The sequence below is a fragment of the Barbatula barbatula genome, assembly GCF_947034865.1.
Source record: "Barbatula barbatula genome assembly, chromosome: 23".
In the NCBI taxonomy this organism is placed as follows: domain Eukaryota; kingdom Metazoa; phylum Chordata; class Actinopteri; order Cypriniformes; family Nemacheilidae; genus Barbatula; species Barbatula barbatula.
The window spans coordinates 16,337,772-16,356,552 of record NC_136786.1 but is presented as its reverse complement, the minus strand read 5'-3'; the positions used below and the strand labels follow the sequence as shown (position 1 = coordinate 16,356,552).

At 38.7% G+C, this 18,781-nt stretch overlaps 3 protein-coding genes across 4 annotated transcripts; all 3 read right to left on the bottom strand.

The window, feature by feature from the left end:
- Window positions 1–39: 39 nt before the first annotated feature.
- On the bottom strand, window positions 40–4,270 carry tnfsf10 (TNF superfamily member 10). The gene is made up of 5 exons (XM_079488350.1): window positions 4,009–4,270; window positions 3,021–3,167; window positions 2,751–2,796; window positions 2,546–2,662; window positions 40–2,011 (listed from the first exon to the last, which is right to left on the bottom strand). Exons 1-5 carry the CDS (start codon window positions 4,222–4,224, stop codon window positions 1,548–1,550), a joined length of 990 nt encoding a protein of 329 aa, XP_079344476.1. The 5' UTR covers window positions 4,225–4,270; the 3' UTR covers window positions 40–1,547.
- A 5,754-nt stretch (window positions 4,271–10,024) lies between these two features.
- Window positions 10,025–13,717, bottom strand: LOC306888800 (neutral cholesterol ester hydrolase 1-like). 2 transcript variants are annotated; one of them, XM_079447260.1, is made up of 5 exons: window positions 13,444–13,717; window positions 12,700–12,922; window positions 12,539–12,608; window positions 12,241–12,412; window positions 10,025–11,923 (listed from the first exon to the last, which is right to left on the bottom strand). In XM_079447260.1, the coding sequence occupies exons 1-5, from the start codon at window positions 13,579–13,581 to the stop codon at window positions 11,303–11,305; spliced, it is 1,224 nt and encodes a 407-aa protein (XP_079303386.1). In that variant the 5' UTR covers window positions 13,582–13,717; the 3' UTR covers window positions 10,025–11,302. The 2 variants fall into 2 exon arrangements, with proteins under 2 accessions (XP_079303386.1, XP_079303387.1); XM_079447261.1 differs by having other exon boundaries at window positions 12,700–12,912; window positions 13,444–13,679.
- Window positions 13,718–14,406: 689 nt separating this feature from the next.
- nceh1b.2 (neutral cholesterol ester hydrolase 1b, tandem duplicate 2) lies at window positions 14,407–18,510 on the bottom strand. The gene is made up of 5 exons (XM_079447324.1): window positions 18,189–18,510; window positions 17,407–17,638; window positions 16,905–16,974; window positions 16,647–16,818; window positions 14,407–16,342 (listed from the first exon to the last, which is right to left on the bottom strand). Exons 1-5 carry the CDS (start codon window positions 18,324–18,326, stop codon window positions 15,722–15,724), a joined length of 1,233 nt encoding a protein of 410 aa, XP_079303450.1. The 5' UTR covers window positions 18,327–18,510; the 3' UTR covers window positions 14,407–15,721.
- Window positions 18,511–18,781: the final 271 nt, after the last annotated feature.

Here is an 18,781-nt window from a genome sequence, read left to right as displayed (position 1 = left end):
ACATTAGAAAGATAAGAATTTATATTCCAGCATTGTATTCGTGAATATGTTTTTGGTTTAATTACAATTCTAAGTCAAAGCGATGCACCCTACACAAAGAAAGTTTGAGAGCCACTGCTGTAATGCATTGGGTTTCTGCCAAGTCATTGTATTTATGAATATACACCACAAGAGGGCGAAATACAGAAAAGCATGTATGACTGCATGAGAGATACCTCAAATCAAGCAAGAGTTTAGAAAAAAGGTTTTATGATGCAATAACAGGAAACATATTTTGGACTAAATGGGTTTTATAAACTAAAAACAGGCACAGAAAATAGATGATTCCTGTGGATAACACAAGCATTTGAAATATAATCATATTCTTCGATATGCATTGCACAATCTTCAAATACATCAGCAGTTATAGTTAGCATGTAGTCAGATATTTTACAATGTTGCAAAACAAGTGCAACCGCTGCAGTCGAATAAGATGTTGTTCAACTCCTCTAGCAATTATACAAAGGTGTGCTTAAAGGGACAGTTCACCCAAAACAATATTTTCTTTAACTGAACACAAAAGAAGATATTTTGAGAAATGTCTCTGTGGTTTTGTGTCCGTACAATGGTAGTCAATGGAGTCCAGTGTTGTTTAGTTCCCAGCATTTTAATGAAATATATTTTTTGTGTTCTGCATAAGAAAGTCATACAGGTGGGAAGTGACTTAAGTGTGACTACACGATGAAAGAAGTTTGGTTTTGGGTGAATTCATCGCTTTAAATTTGTCTAACCATGTGCACTTCAGACAACGTATATTGTGAAAATGTCTCAGTTTTGCATTGTTATGTACATTTATCATTTTAATGTTCAACACCGGTGTTAATGTATATACAAAGATCTGTACAAAACGAAATACTGTACAACCTCACAGTGATTTTCACATTTAATGTACATAAAATGACAACAAACTCGAACGCGCCAATAATAGTGCAGATATTAACACAATACTACACAAGTACAATCAATGCATGATTTTCTTAAAGCTAAAACAGGGAGAAACAGAAGTCTCGAGTGTTAAAAATAAGCAGTTTATATTAGTTTTCACACCTACACAACCTGCTACATGAAGTCACAGAACAGAAGGATGAAAGCCAACAAGAAAAGCCTGCAGCTCATCCTAAGGCAAACTTGCTTTGAATCACATTTTCCTTTTCCTGCCCGGACAGACACACCAGACCAAACATCCCGGCAAGCCCGCACTTTCTCCGCCCCACCAGGCAGACTTGATGAGTTTGAGCTCCATTCGCAGAGCATTCCAACGCTAAAAAAACGATTCATGATTGAAAACGCTAGCCGAGCACAAAAAAGCGCCACATGTTTGCCGCCTTCCCAGATCTCATCAATCACAATCAACTGTTTTGGCAGGAGACGGTGCATCTCGGCAAACACGTCCAAATGTTCTGAGGCGTTTTGTTGCCTTTCAAAGACCGCTCAGGTAAAAATGCAGAGCAAGCCGAGTCTTGTCTCTCATCTGGAGTGCGTTTCACCACGTTGTGTCACTGGTATGTCTAGCTCACCAAGAACGCGCCGAAAAAGCTTGACTTCTCGTCCATATCGATGGTGCTCACGTTGCTGACCGTCACGAACACTCTATCCCCCCCTCCGAGCTGAAAAAGGCCCGCTTGGTAGATCGAGTACAGCCCGTATTCCGTGTCGCGTGACCAGCACGTCGTCCGGGCGTTCTTCATGAGCAGTATGGGCACCGGGTACGAGCTCACTTTTTTATAAACGTACTGCAACATCGGTTTTCCCCGGACGGGCTCGCCTGACGTGCCGTCCTCTTCCTCCTTGTCACCGTCCTCTTCCTCTATGAGCGTGTGTCTGAAGTACGTTTGCGAGTAGATGTAATACAGGCCCCCCTGCGGCACCACCAGTTCCCCGTCACTTAACTCTACGTTCTGGAGAAAAGCCAAACCCTTTTCAGACTCCCACGATTGGATCTTCTGGCCGTAGACCTTCCTGTTCGGCAGACCTGCATTGTCAAGCCAAATACAAGGATTATGGGTTGGGTTTGACAGAAAAGCCGTATTGTTTCAGCATTTGGCAGAAGGGGCAGCTTGTTTCAAAGACGCGGCTCAAATTATAAACCAGTTTTTGTTTTAGCCAAATGACCGCGGAGAAGATGATGAAACAGCGACTGGAGAGACATCATAAATATGTCCTCTGCCCTACATAAAAGCTGTGAAGTGTTTTATGAGCTTCTTTTCAAGGAAGCCAGCGTGTCAACAAAGCACATTTTTCAGTCATTGTTCAGTGCACTTCAAGATTTCTGTGTACTTATGAAGAATTTTATCTGATTTGGACTTCATCCAATCCGTCCACTAGCTCAGTGCTGTTTATTTTTACTTTACTCTCTATGGAACAGGTGAATGTGGACTGGAGAGATTCATTTATCATAGTAAGATTATGATTTAGAAACAAAAACCGCATGATGTAAATGCCGACAAATCCCAGATCAACAGAGATAAGCTTGGTTTCATTATGTCTTTCCTGAAACCGGACTCACCTCCTGACTTTTCTGGTTCTGGTATATAACTGCCTGTCACGTGCGCCGCAATCTTGGGCCGAGGGGAATCGTCCTGGTCTTGGATCACCAGTGAGGGAAGAACTCTGGAGACTTCGTCTGTTAAAAATCCCATAAATACATTTACTAGCTTGAATTTGAGCACAAATCATCTTAATGTGTTTTGGCTCTTTATCTTCCGAAATACCTTTGACGGCTGATGAAATTTCTTTCTGATAACGACTGGACATGGACTGTTAAACATAAGAAAAACATTTATTAGAACACCATCGGAACTGAGTTTCATTTCAGCAAAGAGTCATTCCTCGGCATGATTTCTATGAATTGGCTTTTGCATCTTAAGCTTAGAAAAATGAAGAAAATTCCTCTATTAATTAAAAAACGAAAAACGATCTCGGGCATAAATGAGCTCATTGTCTCCGGTTATAAGACTTCATGGCCCCTCTGAAGCCGATACCTTTTCAATGAGAAAGTGGAGCTGTTGCGTGACCTGCCAGCAGGGGTCGTCTTTCTCCTCCGCCGTCTTTAATTCTTCACCTTTTATAGTCCTGAGGTTGGCACGCATCAGACACGAAACACTGCTCTTGGAGAAAGTTTCTTTCATCTGTAAATAACATTCAAAGTGATTTAGATGTTATCAAAGCGTGTGGTTTTAACTATTTCAAACGCAACGTTTGCTTCACGATCTATTTAAAACCAAAGCGCAGCTTTTCATATAACGTATGCCCCAGTTTAAATAGCCTCCATGTAATCGTTTGGCAAACATAAAATGTAAAAAGGAGAGCATATGAATATAACTATCAAATGTTTTTTCATACACAAAATGCATGCACGAGATCATCATAATAATAATTCATTCGTTTACTGTGCGGACATTAAGACATACGTCGTCCTATTATAAATATCTTTCATCGTTGCAAAAAGTAAAACAATATATTTTCTACTAAATTACCATTTTAACGAATCTTAAGTAACGTGCACAAGAAAATGCCAAAATGAAGACTCACGTTATTTCCTTTACGTAATAATTATTATATTTGCAAACATGAACAACCCAAAACGTCTCTATTATCAAATCACCAATGCAAAAATCACAACGTGAAATCAAAATGAAGATTTTGTGCATTTTTATTATTTTTATTCCGTTTTTTTCAGTTTATGTTTTTTTTTTGTTGTATTAACCGCATTGAATGGCCCGCCTGCTGTTGCTTAACATGTTCTTCGGGCTCCACTGAGCGACCTGTTGGCATCTTTCCACCAAACAAAATGCAAACGCAAAAACTTCAGCAAACAACCCTTGTTTCCTCCAACCGTGAACCCTGCAAACTTCATTCATCTATTCTGAAAGAAGAACCCCTTTGCATCCCTGTGCGGCAACAAGCGATCAGAAAAACGTTGCAACATTTCTGCGTTGACGTGCAACAAAAAGCGAAACGTATCCTTACCGTCGACAGGACGTTGCTAAAGTAAATGAAAGTCACAGCCACGGCTATAGTTTGCAGGAGAATTGCAGCCAGCAGCAGAAGTCCGATGTACTGCATGCTGTGTGAGCCTGTCATGCTGACCATTGCGTGTGTTGCAGCAGCTCGAGACAAAAGCTGAATTCCTTCTTCTCTGTACATATGAAAAAAACATGGAGGCGGGGCAGCATAGACCAGCATATCAGAGAAACCGTGAACATTGTACTTTCCTGAAAATGCAGATCCTCTTTCGTTTTTGATTTTCTTGAGCACCTTTATGTAACCACTTGTGAAAGTTACCTGAATCGCCTATAGATGCATTACTTCCCAGAACCTTCTGCCAAATCGTTTCTCTTTTTAGTTTTCCTTCTTTAGGCCTATTCTCCTTTTAGGATTCGTGCATTGTAATGTTGCAGGCTTTCTGGAAAGCTCCAGCACTGATTTTTAACATGCGGTTGCAATCTGGTCCTATTTAGAAAGTCTGGGGGGGTATTGCGTGTATTTCCTTCTGATTTAAAGAGCGATTCTGTTACTACCATCAAACTCGGTTGACATGTTTTGGTAGGCCCCTTTAAAAACGAAATTTCAAGGTCCAAAACGGCCGGACCGAGTTTCTTCCTGTTGTCCAAGCTTGTGTAACTCCTTATAATGCTTTAAATCATTTTACATGATGAAATGGTTTGTTCACATCACTCAACGTGCCCGGTAACACATGTCTTCTTCAAGCCCAAACCAATTGGCAGGTTTACAGCAAAATACGAACGTGTGATTAAAAGCAGGGCTGTTTTACAATGTCCCCATTTATGATCATTACGCTTCAAGACACAAAACTATAAAATAACAAGCATATCTTATTACTTAACCTATATGTGCCACGTGGAGGTAAAGAGGGGTTACACGTTTCTTCACATTAGTATTTACAGATGTTTCTAAAGTTATGAATGGTTCAGCAGAACCCAAGTACCGTCCCGCTCCAAAGGCACCACAGCGAGCAACAAAATGTGCTATTTTCATAGGCTTGTTTGTGCCAGATATGTCACGCTGAGATTAGATCAGTGGTTATAATCAACAGCAGAGGAACGGAGGTGACCAAACTGGCTTCGGTCGTCCTCGAGGATGTTGACTGGTCTTCCTTTGAAAAGGTTGTGGTCAGCATAAAACAGAGCATGAGGTGTTTTTTTCAAATTTGTTTTATAGTTCAGGAGACTTGTCGGAGTTATCAGTAATGTTTCTTTTAAGTATTGAAGTTTGCCACAGATGTTTATTTTAACATCCTTGAGGAGATATAAAAGCAGACAGAAATGAGACAAACGTGGTCATACGGTAAGAGAACAGAACTATAGCCTAAAGTTAAGACTGTCATTTTTTCTTTTTCTTTTAAGAAATTGATATGTATGTGAAGAGTTTGGTTCCGAATTGTTTTTTATTGTGGGGAGTTATATCCTTTTGGAACCAAACTTTGCAGATCTATCTGAGCATTGTAAAAAGGGCAGTTCACCCAAAAATCTCTATTCTGTCATATATTCACCCTCGTGCCATTCAAAACCTGTATATGACTCTTTCTTCTTAGGACGGAAATTTTTTTTTGTGTTCATACTATGGAGGTCAGTGGGGTCAATGTTGTTTGGTTTCTTACATTCTTCAAACTATCTTCTTTTGTGTGCTGCAGAAGAAAGAAAGTCGTACAGGACTGTAAATGATGTACAATATACAACACAATAGCATGTTATGGCATAGAACAATAGATACATTGGTTACTGTCTCATACTGTGTTCTCTCCTTTGCTCTATCTCTGTCAGCCAGCTGTGTTCGTCTGCGGTCTCCGAAGGCCACGGTGTTGACACGTCTGTCCAACCCTGACTCATAGGCAATTTAAACAATGCAACGAGCAACTCAAATATGAACATATCTGGCACAAACAAGGTGGAAGGGAGGAGGGCGAACACAAAGGAGGAAAAAAAGAGCGGCAGGCGACCAGAGGACGGGCCGGAAACTTGGGATTTTCCAGCAGAAGAGAATGCGCAGGGTAGATTTGGCTGGGATTTTTTATGCTGACGCCAAGAGAAGCAAAAGCCATTGAGTGACAAAATCATTGCTTAGGTTGACCCGACCACATCAGCAGAATGATGGGTGTCTCTAGCGTGAGTGTTTGGGTTTTAGTGTGTGTGGGTTGGTCGGTGAAGGGAGTGACTTTTTCCCATGAAACATGACTGTGGTGTGGAGCTGTGATAGACCGATGACCTGCGCCATCGACTCCCTTTATCTTGGAACTGAATGTTTTAGAAACCCCTGGACACACAGTAAGCGATCTGACTTGTATTATTACATACCAGATACAATTATAAGTAAGAAAAGCCAAAAGGATAGACTTTGGGTGGGCTATTGTAACTTAAGCACACTCTTAAGAATAAATGCCATTTTGGCTAAATATCCAAAGAGCCTTTCTGTTGCACAAAATGTTCTTTCTAGCAAATAAAAAGTTCTTTACACTATAAAAATGTAAGAACAAAATGGTTATTTTAAAAACATTGACTGAATGGTTCTTTGGGGGACCAAAATGGTTCTTCTGCGACATCGCTGTGAAAAACCTATTGAAGCGCCTTTATATTTAAGACGGCACATATCCAGAACACCTTAGTAACCAACTTGCAACACCCTAGCAACCACTCACAAACCCTGTATACTTGCAGCTTGTTTTTGTTGAGGCAACCACTGCTTTAAATCTAATTCTGAATGTAATTCTACTTGACGAAAAACACGACGGCTGTTTCAAATCATTCACTTCTGTTAAATAATCTGATATCATTGTATGACTATGTGGCGTGAGCGCCAAGGCTGATAGGGCTGAGCGCAGCTAAACCGAGAGCTAACCATAAGATCTCTGAGTTGCTTTTTCATCCTCAGGGATTTTTAAAACCAAGCCGCAGGGGCTGCAAAAACCTGGCCGGATCGCTGATAATTGTGCGCTCATATCCGTTGCAAAGAACATGGGGGGTTTCATAAAGAGTTACAGGGTCTTGATTCAATGCTCCGTTGAGTTTGGGGAATACGGAATTTGGCTCAGAAAATGGGCCTTAAATTTGGGGGCCCCACTTTATCGTCGAAAAAAGCAATCTTGTCAGTGTCAAATGTTCAAAAATGGAAAGCAGCGGGGGAGGAAATGAAAAAGAGTTGGGGGAGTAAAATAGTTTGGGAGAGCTATAAAGTGGGGGGCTAACATCATATTCTGTCATGCTTAAGCCATACAATTAAAGTGCAATGAGACGTTTAGGTCAGGATAAAAGGGCGTATTGTGACATCACTTCTATGTAAGGGAAAGGGAGATTCCCAAATTTCCCTCTGGGATGAGCATGTGGGAGGGATGCCTGACTGGATGCCTGCTCTCGCGTCACTTCATACCCATCAGTGCTTAAATCAACGCGTGTTATTCCTATTTAAACTTTCAAACAGACATGTTTTTCAGGTCAGAGATCTCTGAGAAAGTCCTCAGAGGAGGAGAAGACTCCTCTGATTTATGGAGATGTAGATGTTATGGGATACAGGAGTGTCGGGTGCTTTTAGATTTTGGCAGTCTTTCTCTGTTAAGTTTGAGAAGCTGCAAAAGCCAAATGGTCATTCGTGGGTGGGGTGTGATAGATGATCTAAACTCCGAACACCAAATCAGACACGTCGTCAGAAAAATGGTTGCCGTGCTTCAAAATATCTCTGCATGGGCTTGTGAATCTGAACGATGTGTCATAGTACAGACATAAGGTGTTGATGAAAACTGCTTTTTAGGTTGTTTGAGGGTTGTTATGAGTGTTTGCCAGGTATTCTGGTTGATTTTTAGCACTTGCTGTGTGAAAGTTTCCAGGGTGGTTAGATACTTGCTGCAGGAATATTTTATTGCTCAGATGTTGCTCTTCCGTTGCTCAGAAGATCTGATAGTGTGCTCAGTACTTTCATTCAAATATCAACTTAGTCTCAGATGTTTCTCCACAAAAATGAGGAGTAAAAAACTAGAAACAAACAAGACAATTGTTAAAATACATTAAGGGTAATATAAAATAAGTGAAGAGAAATCAAAATAATCGGGATTTGGGTACATTTTATGAGAAATGTTTAGGTTTATATTGAAAACTTCAGTAATATTGACTTTGGATTGCAGACTTGACACACCTGAGTTTCCATTGGTTCTCTATTTAATGTCATTGATATCTGTGAGAGATAATTGAGATATGAATATAAAAAGTTATTGTGTCTTATGGGATTCAAATGAGGTCACAACGTAACAATTTGGGGTGCATTTCATGTTTGTACTACAAGTGCAGAATAAGTAATGCCAGTTTTGTTACTTCTCTGCCAGGACATTATCTAATAATTTGATAAACATTTCTGTTAATCCTATACGACATAATATACAAGTAAAATGGCCTTAAAAATACAGTATATCGTGCCCTATTATCTACAAGGTAAGGTTAGGTGTGTGTAAGTCCTTTCACTTATGTTTGTGCAAAAGCAAGCATCATAAAACTTCAGCTTTCAGAAACCTATCGAGAGAACAGTAACTGTCTTTGTTATAATGAAATGACTGACAGAAGTGAACACAGGCTTTTAATGCATGTGTGAGTCAGTGTCTAGCTGCTTTGTATCTCAAACTCTTGCAGGTATACTTCACAATGACCATACAAAAACACAGAGCAACAAAAAGGCTTCGTGCAAGCAACAGCCCTTAAATTCAGGAAGCTACCAACAATGTTAAAAGATAACATTCCTTCTTGCACTAGGTATGTGAACTGCTGCATTCACATCGGCCGTATTGTTTTCTGTTGAAATGACCTGAGAGCTTTCTGTGATTAATCATTGACTCCTCGCCTTACAGCGTGCCACAGTAACCTGTGAAGGAATCGAGACTCTGGCATGAAAATCTCTTCCTGAAGGCAACTTGCGCAAAGTTTAAAAAGTGTATCAGGTTGTGTGGCTGCCGGGAACAGGAAGTACCTTGCACTTTGCCATCGAGCTGTTTGAGATCAAGTTTGATTATGTGACACGATCAGTCGCACTTAATGAGTAGGTTGAGATAAAAACATCTCTGCTGTTTCGAAGAGGTGTTCCTATGTCACAGCATGAAAGACAACGGGTTATTCCAGTCAGCACGATACATTCAGTCCGGCCTGCAGGCGAACTGTCTTAACTCCATACGAATTAGAAATCCACCCTTCTTTCACAGTTGTATGTGAAACGAACCAAACTTAAAAAGACTAAAAGTCGGCACTTACATAAAACATCCAAAGGAATCTAACAAATCCGGAATAAACAATCAATCTTTATGTGCGTTTAAAAAAATGAAAACACATGTTTTGTTTGTTTAGTTTAGTCCTGTTTTGTATTAAGTGATTTCGGAGAATGGGTCACATCAGGAGAAAATGTGAATATTCTCATTATGTCTCATTTAAGTTTCGATTTGGATGTTTCACCTAAATGTTTCTTCCCTGAAATACAAAATAGATTCATAGGAGTTATTTACTCATTTCAACTTTCATCACTTTGACTCTTCGAAAGAAGTTGTTAACTGGCACCAAATTATGTTTAACTTGATTTTGTGTCCATACAATAGAAGTGAATGAGCACCTCTGTTGTTCGGTTGCGTTTTGTAGAAGAAAGAAAATCATACAGGTTGGAAATTATGACAGAATTAAAATTTTTGACTGAACACTTCAAGCTATTTTAGCTCATTGTTTTTAAAGTTACATCAACAAGTTTAAACGACATGTTAAGCCAATTGGATTGTTCTTAAAAACTTGTTTTACAGTGTATACAGCAATACAATTCATTAGTCCACAATAAGTTTGAGTAGAAATGTTTGCATTCATATTGAACCTCTTCTTGTATAAAAACACGTTTTTCTTTACAAATCTGTGCATGGGTTGTGACATCATCGAGACCTCTTCTGAAACTCGAGAAAAGACACGTGTGAAATTGCTTGGGTCTTTTTCTCAGGGGAAGAATCAGAGAAACAAGAGACTTTGCAACAGTATATTTATTTCTGTCAAGTATTTTATTGTGTAGCCAAGGAATACCACAAATCAAGACAAACCTTTCACACAATTTCAAAACAAATGTGAGATTTTATATAAGGAATTTTAAAAAAAGATGATCGTAATCTAACCCTCCCCCCCAAAAAAACCCCCAAAATCAGTGTTTCTCATACTCAACATATTTGAAAGATGAGCCGTATCTCTTTGGGTAACTGGCATGCAGAACGCTTGCAACACAATAACAGCTGTCAAGAAGAAGGGTCTAAATGTTTTGCTAAAATACATGATTATTGATTAGTTTGTTTATTATTATTTCTTTTTCATTTATTAGTAAAACTCTAAATACTTTTCTTTGCCCTGAGAATAACGGAATAGTTTGTTAAACGCAGAAATCGATTATGGTCCCCACAATCTCAATTAGTGGAAAATGCCAAAGCCACTAACAACGCAAGTTCCCACAGGTGAGTAGAAAAAGCATTCCACTGCGCTTATCTGCACCCCCGGCGTTTCCCATGCGCAAACCGTGATGGATAGCTTCCCTCCCCAGCTCCCTTGCAGCTCATGTTTCATTTAAGGACCATACTGCTTCGTTTTTAGGAAATTCCCTTTTGTCAAAACTGCTGACTGCCAACAGCGAAGAAACTGCCAGTTAAGTTCTGCTTAAGTTGGGAAAATTTCCCCCAAAAGTGTTGTATTTTAACACATACGAGCTGTAAGTAAACATGTTGATGTGCTTTAGAGAGAGGATTTTATGGCTCGCATGAAGAGTATTTATGGAAGTGCGAGATATTGTTTTCGTTGGAAAACAGAACGGACTGAGAATTTTTTACTATGCCACATTAATAAAACAAATATGTAATTCAAGCAAATTTATGACACTCTTTAAATCCATTAAAAATGTATAATAAACTAGTTTCGAGGTCGAAAATACCCTTTTATGAAATTGAATAGATCAGTTTAGCATTGCATAAATCATCTAGATATCACATTAAGGTAATATGTAAAAATTCTAACTTAACTAAGGTATTAAATAAACTTTTATCACAAATTACCTGCATTTACTTGTGCGTCTAACTAAGCAGCAGGTCTCAAACCAACTGGTATTATCCCATTATTCATTCTTACTGCAACAGCAAATGTTGCAAAAACCTTATCTGCAGCATCAGGCCTATTTAGTTTCATACAAAAACAATTTGGCGATGTTTAAAATGCTAATTTAATATGAGACATGTTTAGTCCCTATATAGTATATGTCAATAAACCTATAGGTTCTCCTTCAACCATCGGATGTAGTTTCCAAAACTTCGCAATGCAACTGCGAACGGAGTGGGCGAGAACGCAAAACTTGTGCATCCGTGAAAACCATCTTCATAGTGATCGATGGTGACGGCGACTCCAGCCTCCTCCAGTCGCCTGCCGTACATCAGTCCATCGTCTCTCAGCATGTCAAGCTCAAAGGTCATGATAAAGGTGGGTGGCACAGCTTTCAACACCTCATGTTCAGCTAGTAAAGGAGAAGCTCTCACATCCAGCATAAACTTTAGAATCTCGACCATCTTTGGGTCACCCTGAAGCGGAACCACAGACTTAAAGTTCTTCTGAACGGCCGCCGGAAGAAGCTGGATCCAGTTGATCTTAGCTTTGGCTGCTGCCATCTCCTGGCTCTGATTCAGAGCTAAGTGTCTGTTAGCCAGCAAAGAAGAAACAAGTGCCTGAGACCCATTAAAGTACTCCAGCAAAAGGCGGGCCATGAGGGGAGCGTTCAGGATGGGCATATTGCGATTTTGCTGGTGGGAGGGCGTGTTGAAGTCCAGGGACTGTAGAACGGGGTAGAGGAGGGCCTGAACTTTGAACTTAATGGGTGCACTGGCATTTAAGGCCATCTATAAGGAAACGGACCATTTATGTCATTATTTGATATATATTTGATATATATATTATTTATATATATTTATACATACAGTATATCTATCCATCCATCCATCACTTTTAAAATCTTTAATGCAACATTACTAACATTAAAAAAACAAAGCCAGACAAGGTAACCTCACTTTAGGGCAATTTCAATGTACATATAAAAGAAAAAATATTTCTTCTTTCATTCTATAGCTCTGTTAACCTCAATAATGAACTAATTTGTGTATTAGCATTCATTTGGCAATGTAGACAACTGCAGGGATTTCTGACTTAAACTCAATACCTGTTGGGTGACAGCAGCGGCTAGGTTCCCCCCAGCGCTGTCACCTGACACGGCAACTCTTTCTGGGTCTATAGAGTACAGATCCAGCACCTCCGCTGTCAGGATACGTTTGGAGGCCTCAAGAGCATCATTGTACTGATCTGGGAAACGTGCCTCTGGGGCCAGACGGTACCTGAACATGCAGATAAAATAAACAATATGAGTAAAAATGGGTTATTAACTATATTATGACCAGTGAAGATGTGGCTATAAAATTATATAATAGACCACATCCAGGATATTGTTGAGCATTTCTTACTCGACAGATAAAACGACTGCATCCAATTCTTCAGCCATCTGTCTACACTGCAAGTCGTACGACTGCATCTCTTGAAGCAGAATGAGAGATGTAACAGATTACACTACAGGTCTTCTGACATTCTGTACATTATAAAGGTTGTATTTACATGCATCACCTACTTGCACTACCCAGTGTCCATCCACCTCCATGAAAATAAACCACACCCCTTTTTAAGTGGCCTGCTAAAGTGGACTCAAACACTCGCGCCTGGACTCCAGCGAAGGAAGTGTCTGTGACACGGACGCCAGGGCTGGACTGCGCACTCTCTATCTCATTCCACGACATGAAGTATTTGACAAAAGCGAAGGGATGACTCAGTCCGAGATCGTGAGCTATAAAACTCTAAGTTAGAGGGATCAAAGAAAAATATATCTGTACGTCTGCAAATCCCTGTGGGAAAATAGAACGTGTCCACATTGCCTGTAAATGAAAACCTTTATGAAGTTCAGTTTTTTAACCTTGAACACACACGTGTCCATGCTGTGCTGGAAAATCCAATAGAAATCCTAATAGTTTCCTTTACAAAACCATCAGCTGTTTACCATTAAACCCATGTAGTGTGTTTTAGGCCTCCTTCCGGGTAGGATTTACTGCTTACAGATAAGATCCACCAACAGAGGTAGTAAAACATTACCAGTAGAGACCCACAGAGACCTTTAAAGATTCTATTAAAACCAATGCACTGCCTTATCAAATGCATTAGAATTTCTGTGATGTTGTCTACTGCATTATTATTTATTTTTATTCAGCAGAAGTGTGCTTGCAACTACTCCAAGGAAGACTTTATAAGAAATTATTTTACAATAGAAAAACAATAGTTAATGTTCATATGAATACCAATGCAAACCAATAATAACTCTTACCACGTCCATTATGCTACGTATTACTGCATCCGTAAACAGGAGCGTCCATGGCTCCGATACATTGTTGGGCAGAGGGATATAAACGTAATAAGCGACTGCTATGGACAGTAAAGTCGTCCCGAACACAATCGGTCGCATTTTTAATGCTCAAAAGGGTAAACCGATAAAAGAAATGTGAGCTTTAACAAAATGGGCGTGTGACACCTGCGCTTCGGTTGCCTACACATGGAGCAGATAATTAATGTCGCTTCAGCAAATTATATATTAAAGGTCCTCTTGTGAGACGTCAATGGTCTTTTTAATTAATTTTTGGTCGTATACGGAATTTTTATTAGATGCGTCAAGTTGTTTTATTGTGTTTGTTGTCTGTATATTTAGATACGGGTGGCCTGTACGTGCATCTACATAGCCGTCATAAGTACACTTTCATTTCAATGTTTTGATGTAACAGGCGCGTATTTAGGGGAAGATTTAACGATCATTCTGTCCATCTCAGCGCAGCCGTAACTGTAGTCTAGCAGTGGGCTTTTATTTTGAAATGTACTTATCGGGTCGAATGACTTGTTTACATAGCGTCACGTTTAATGTACGTCACGATAACAAAACATAAACATTGTGCATCTCTTACTAAAACGATTGTAACAGGTTTAATTATCACACACTTTATTTTAATAAATTACAAACAAATATTTCAGCTTTATTTTTCTTCTTCTGTGCAACTCCTGATTTGACTGATATTCTTTCAAAAATATTTGTTGCCTTTTATAATCATATATCATCATACACTTCCCTGTATAATAAAACACCACATAACCATTTTTTTCGTTTGTTAAGTACAAATCTAAGACACATGTGAGAATGTGCAGCATGCAGACAGAAAACATGTGTTTGAGGATAAAACGTGCACATTTGTATGGTAAACCAAAAACTGATCTTAACATATATTGTTTCAGAGACATTCTTGTATTGAATTGTATGAATTTTATTAAATGTACACTTACATTCAGTCATTTAACATATGCTTTATTCAAAGCCATTTACAACTTCACAATTCACAATTTATCATAAAAGTGCTAAGAAAGTTTTTACAAACAGACTTATAAGGAGAGTGGTTAAAGAACAGGCGCAGAAAGTTGTGTAGATTAGAGTGAAAATCAGCCAAACACAATCATTTAGGAGACAAATAAATCAGCAATACTTCCAATAATCTTTAAACAATGATTTTTCGCTTAAATAAAGGCATGTATTAAACATATATTTCACATTTTGATATAAAACCACTGGTCCTCTTTGAGCCATTGTAATGCACATCTGTGCAGACGTCACGCCTAGATGCAGCTGGAGAAAACTAGGGCGGTCAGTGTGTGTGGTTGCACTGGTATCCATCACTGAGTGGGGACATTATAGAAATACCAGTAGACTTTGACTTGCGGGGACGTATTTCAGGTCCCTGTGAGCGAAAACAGTTTATAAATCACACAGAATGATATTTATTGAAAATTAAAAAATGCCACAAGGTTAGTGTGATTATTAGGTTTAGGGGTATAGGTATGGTTAGGGGATAGAATATATCATAAGCCTGATTAAAATCAATGGAAATATGAACATATGGGTTATCGATGCAAATCCTGATTGAATGACACAAGAAGCATCTTGTTTTCTCATCTGCTTACAGACAGTTTAAGACATTAGAAAACGATACCATAAAACGTAATGATTTATCGTTCTAAAAGCTCTTTTAGTTTAAAGACGTTTAAACTTGGTGTTTGTCACTAGGACGTCATATCAGTGTACTTATATACGTTGTCAAAAGGTATTGTTTACCAAGTATGGACATATAAAATATAATTTCATTAAATGATTATGAATTTTGCACTCATAGACATGTCCAATGGTTCAATAAAATACTCTTTTAAATTGGTAAAGCCCCGTCCACCTTATCTGGATAAAATTCTGTCAGCACAGATAAGCATCTTTTGCATAATCTGGATCACCCTGCATTTTATGGCATTACCCATATAATACAAATTAGTAGTATCCCACTTATACTAAAACAGTAGTATATTGTTAACTATTTTAATTCAGAGGTACATATGTATTATTTCAGTGGCGTTGAGAATCATTGTGCTTTTTTCTTATTCAGTTTTTCACATCAGTTTTTTGCATTAAAGCGTTGCATGAAATGCTTCGGTCTAAACGGTTTAAAATCAAAATAAATGTAACATAAAAATAGAAATCTATTGAATCTGTGTCACATTATATGTGCCGAAAAGAACCGCTAGAGGTTTTTAACTAGCCATTGGATGTAGTTCCCAAAACTCCGCAATCCCACAGAGAATCGGAAGGGTCCGAAAGCAAAGCTTGTGCATCCATGGAAACCATCTTCATAGTGATCGATGGTGATGGCGACTCCAGCCTCCTCCAGTCGCCTGCCGTACATCAGTCCCTCGTCTCTCAGAACATCGTGTTCACAGGTCAAGATGTAAGCAGGAGGCACAGCCTTCAACACGTCCAGCTCAGCTAATAAAGGAGAAGCTCTGACATCCAGCAGACCTGGCAGCATCTTCACCAGCTTTGGGTCACCCTGAAGCGGAACCACAGGCTTAAAGTTCTTCTGAAATGCCACCGGAAGAAGCTGGGTCCAGTTGATCTTAGCTTTGGCTGCTGCTATCTCCTGGCCCTGATTCAGAGCGGTGTGGTTGTTTGCCAGTAAAGAAGGAACAAGTGTAGGATCTCCGTTGAGGTACTCCAGCCAAAAGCGAGCCATGAGTGGACGGTGGAGAATAGGAATGTTGCCATTCTGCTGGTAGGAGGGCGTGTTAAAGTCCAGAGCCTGGAGAACGGGGTAGAGAAGAGCCTGAACTTTGAACTTAATAGGAAAGCCGATGTCCAATGCCATCTGCAAAAACATAAATAAAGGTGTATTTAAGCCATTTAGTGAGCATCTCTACACTGGGGTTACAATATTTATATATGATTTAATATGTTGTTGCTTGGTTTTATTATTAAGATACATATATTTTAATGTATGTAGATGTTATGTTTACATTTAAACATGAATGTTAATGGTTTAAACGTAGTTAGCACTTAAACATTTTCCACACTCCTTGTTAATCTTTTGGCTTTGCTTGCCGTCGATGATGAAAATATGTGTATAAGCTTAGATTTTGGGCTGTAAAGACATTACAGGGAATTCTGAATACCCTTTGCGCAACAGCAGCGGCTAGGTTGGCCCCAGCGCTGTCACCTGACACGGCAACTCTTTCTGGGTCTATAGAGTACAGATCCAGCACCTCCGTTGTCAGGATACGTTTGGAGGCCTCAAGAGCATCATTGTACTGATCTGGGAAACGTGCCTCGGGGGCCAGACGGTACCTGAAGAGAAAAATGTACTAATTATAAAAAAGATATATATATAATATATATAAATATAAGAAATTATGCAAAACAATGTTACTTACTCAATAGATATAACTACGGCATCCAGCTCTTCAGCCATAGTTCTGCACTGAAGAAAATATGTTTGCATCTCTATAAAAAAAACAAATAGATTAAACACACAGGTGTTAGAAAAGAGAGAGCGAGCACAAATTTTACCAATAGAAGTTATTTTCACTTTCATAAAAAAAGATCAACATTTTCACATTTGTGATTCTAAAACAAGTACAAACAGGCTCATTTTTGTTTTGCAGTGTACAAATCTGACATTCATAATCTGAATAATCTACACATAATCTGTACCCAATGTGTTAATCTCCAGTGTGATTTGAAACAGAGTCACAATTGTGAAAAAGTGTTCCCATGTTCAAACACCGGAGGGTGCTTACAGACCGTTCACAGTGAACACTTCACTGAACTGTGTAGAATCCAAAGACTCTTTAAGAAGAAAACATCTTGTTTGTCTAATACATCTAACACACTCAAAAGACAATTTAACAAATAAACAAAAAATGTATCACCTACTTCCACTGCCAAGCGTCCATCCACCTCCATGGAAATAAACTACTCCTCTTTTTAAATGCTGCTGCAGGCTTGTTAAAGTGGGCTGAAATACTTGTGCCTGGACTCCAGAGAATGAAGTGTCTGTGACCCGGATCTTTAGGGTTGATTTTGGCCCCCATATCACATCCCATGATGCAGCATATCTCATGAGATCAAAGGGGCCACTCAGTCCGAGATTGTGAGCTAAAAAACTCTACCAGAATAAAAGGGAACAGTTAGAAAGCATCGGTTCTATCCTAATATATCAAAATGTCTTGAAGTGAATTCCAGCCATAATCTGTGTGCGTCTGTGATGGGATATTACTGCAGTGGCTCTCAAACTGGGGCCACGTGTTTTGTGGCATTATATGAAATATAGTAATTGATCATACATTTTGTGCAATCAAACATTAGAAAAACAAAACCAACAACCAAAATAATTTACGTTTCATCATATACAGAATAGGTTTTTGGTTAAATTAAATGTTTAAATTTAAGATTCTATAAATCTTTATTTGGGGGGGGGGGGAAGAGAGCACTCTACACAAAAAATTTGAGAACCACTATATTTTATTACTGTATACTATTTTCTCATTCTGTACTCTGTCCGACAATCTGTTATTTAAACATATTAAAAAAACATTGTAAAATAAAAAGTATTTACAAAAAAGGTTTTAAAAACGAACCGCCCCTTTAATGCCAATAAATACACTGTTGAAATGACAATGTATGTGTATAACATGTAAACAATAACAAATTCTTACCAACTGCATTATACCACGTAGTATTGCATCCATAAACATAAGTTTCCATGGTTCTGATATGGTGCTGGGCAGAGGAAGGTAAATGTAATAAGCGGCTGCTATTGACACTGAAAGCGACCCGATCAAAATTAATCGCATGATTAAGTTTAATTTAAAGAGAAGAACGCTGATCCCGTTTCTCCGTTGACATAGTTACAAAATGTATGAAATAGTAAAACCCCATCTGACCCTACAAAGCAGTGGTTTTGAAACCACACCAAATTTTACATTAAAAGTCCTATAAGACGCTTAATACGTATAGACGCTTGCACGCGCCCGTCGTGTTTATTTTATGAGAAGGGATTTTCCTCTTTGTATTTGTGTTAGTTAAAGTTCAGCCACATATAACAAATCGAGTGAAAACAAATGGTAAGCATTTCAGTCGAATATGACAAAAAACAAGCTAATTTTCAATGAACGATCTGAAATCGTAATATGTTCTATTTTGTGTATTCTGTGTATTTTTATTTGTGCAAAGATGATTATTATTTTCACATTAATGAAATGTGTTGTTCATTTTTATTCTTTCATATTATTATTATTATTCGTTCATA

Bases quoted from the DNA above. Each gene is read 5' to 3' on its own strand.
- LOC306888800 (XM_079447260.1), bottom strand. From the start codon at position 13,581: ATGCGACCGATTGTGTTCGGGACGACTTTACTGTCCATAGCAGTCGCT. The intron at 12,923-13,443 runs GTAAGAGTTATT...CCTCTAACTTAG, and splicing joins TACGTAGCATAATGGACGTG to AGTTTTATAGCTCACGATCT. The intron at 12,609-12,699 runs GTAGGTGATGCA...TTCTGCTTCAAG, and splicing joins ATGGACACTGGGTAGTGCAA to AGATGCAGTCGTACGACTTG.
- nceh1b.2 (XM_079447324.1), bottom strand. From the start codon at position 18,326: ATGCGATTAATTTTGATCGGGTCGCTTTCAGTGTCAATAGCAGCCGCT. The intron at 17,639-18,188 runs GTAAGAATTTGT...TTATTCTGGTAG, and splicing joins TACGTGGTATAATGCAGTTG to AGTTTTTTAGCTCACAATCT. The intron at 16,819-16,904 runs GTAAGTAACATT...TTTTCTCTTCAG, and splicing joins GCCGTAGTTATATCTATTGA to GTACCGTCTGGCCCCCGAGG.
- tnfsf10 (XM_079488350.1), bottom strand. From the start codon at position 4,224: ATGCTGGTCTATGCTGCCCCGCCTCCATGTTTTTTTCATATGTACAGA. The intron at 2,797-3,020 runs GTATCGGCTTCA...TATGTTTAACAG, and splicing joins TCCACTTTCTCATTGAAAAG to TCCATGTCCAGTCGTTATCA. The intron at 2,663-2,750 runs GTATTTCGGAAG...GATTTTTAACAG, and splicing joins AATTTCATCAGCCGTCAAAG to ACGAAGTCTCCAGAGTTCTT.